The sequence below is a fragment of the Eimeria mitis genome, genomic scaffold (assembly GCF_000499745.2).
Source record: "Eimeria mitis Houghton genomic scaffold, Emh_scaff2395, whole genome shotgun sequence".
Taxonomy (NCBI): domain Eukaryota; phylum Apicomplexa; class Conoidasida; order Eucoccidiorida; family Eimeriidae; genus Eimeria; species Eimeria mitis.
The window spans coordinates 5,079-5,626 of record NW_013570731.1 but is presented as its reverse complement, the minus strand read 5'-3'; the positions used below and the strand labels follow the sequence as shown (position 1 = coordinate 5,626).

The window sequence follows — 548 nt, the reverse complement described above, 5'->3', positions numbered from 1 at the left end:
AAGCTTGAAATGTGTTGTAAATAAATTTAATTTATTTATTTTTTTATTTTATCTTTTTTTGATGGAGAGGAAGAGGATACCTTTCTGTTTTTGTTCGCTCAATAGACAGCTGTATTTCCCTAGTAGGCAGAGCTTGTAGTAATACGAGCATTCTTTGCTGCTGCTGCTGCTGCTGCTGCTGCTGCTGCTGCTTGCTCCTTCTGCTGCTTCTTCTGCTGCTGCTGGGGATGAGTGTGCCCTCAGTATCTCCGCCTTCGGTGGCTGGAACCAAGGGCAGCAACAAGAGCAGCAGCAGCAGCAGCAGCAGCAGCAGCAGCAGCAGCATGAAGACACCGATTGGGGGGGAAGATGTATGTGCTGTTGTAGTGCAGCTGGGGGCCTCCACCCTCAACGTCGGCTACGCGCAGGAGGACCATCCGCGGATTGCTGCTTCTGCTTTTGTAGGGAGAAGAAAGCAGCGCCTGCAGCAGCAGCAGCAGCAGCAGCAGCAGCAGCAACAGCAGCAGCAGCAGCAGCAGCAGCAAGAGCAGCAGCAGCAGCAGACAGCG

General features: G+C 52.4%; 1 protein-coding gene across 1 annotated transcript in view; it reads left to right on the top strand.

Moving 5' to 3' along the window:
* Positions 1-227: 227 nt before the first annotated feature.
* The window catches only part of EMH_0053150 (actin-like family protein ARP4a, putative), a gene marked incomplete at both ends in the record, with an annotated part of 4,438 nt that continues 4,117 nt past the window's right edge, over positions 228-548 (top strand). Inside the window, one exon of the mRNA XM_013496954.1 lies at positions 228-548. Within this exon, the coding sequence (XP_013352408.1) occupies positions 228-548 (321 nt within the window).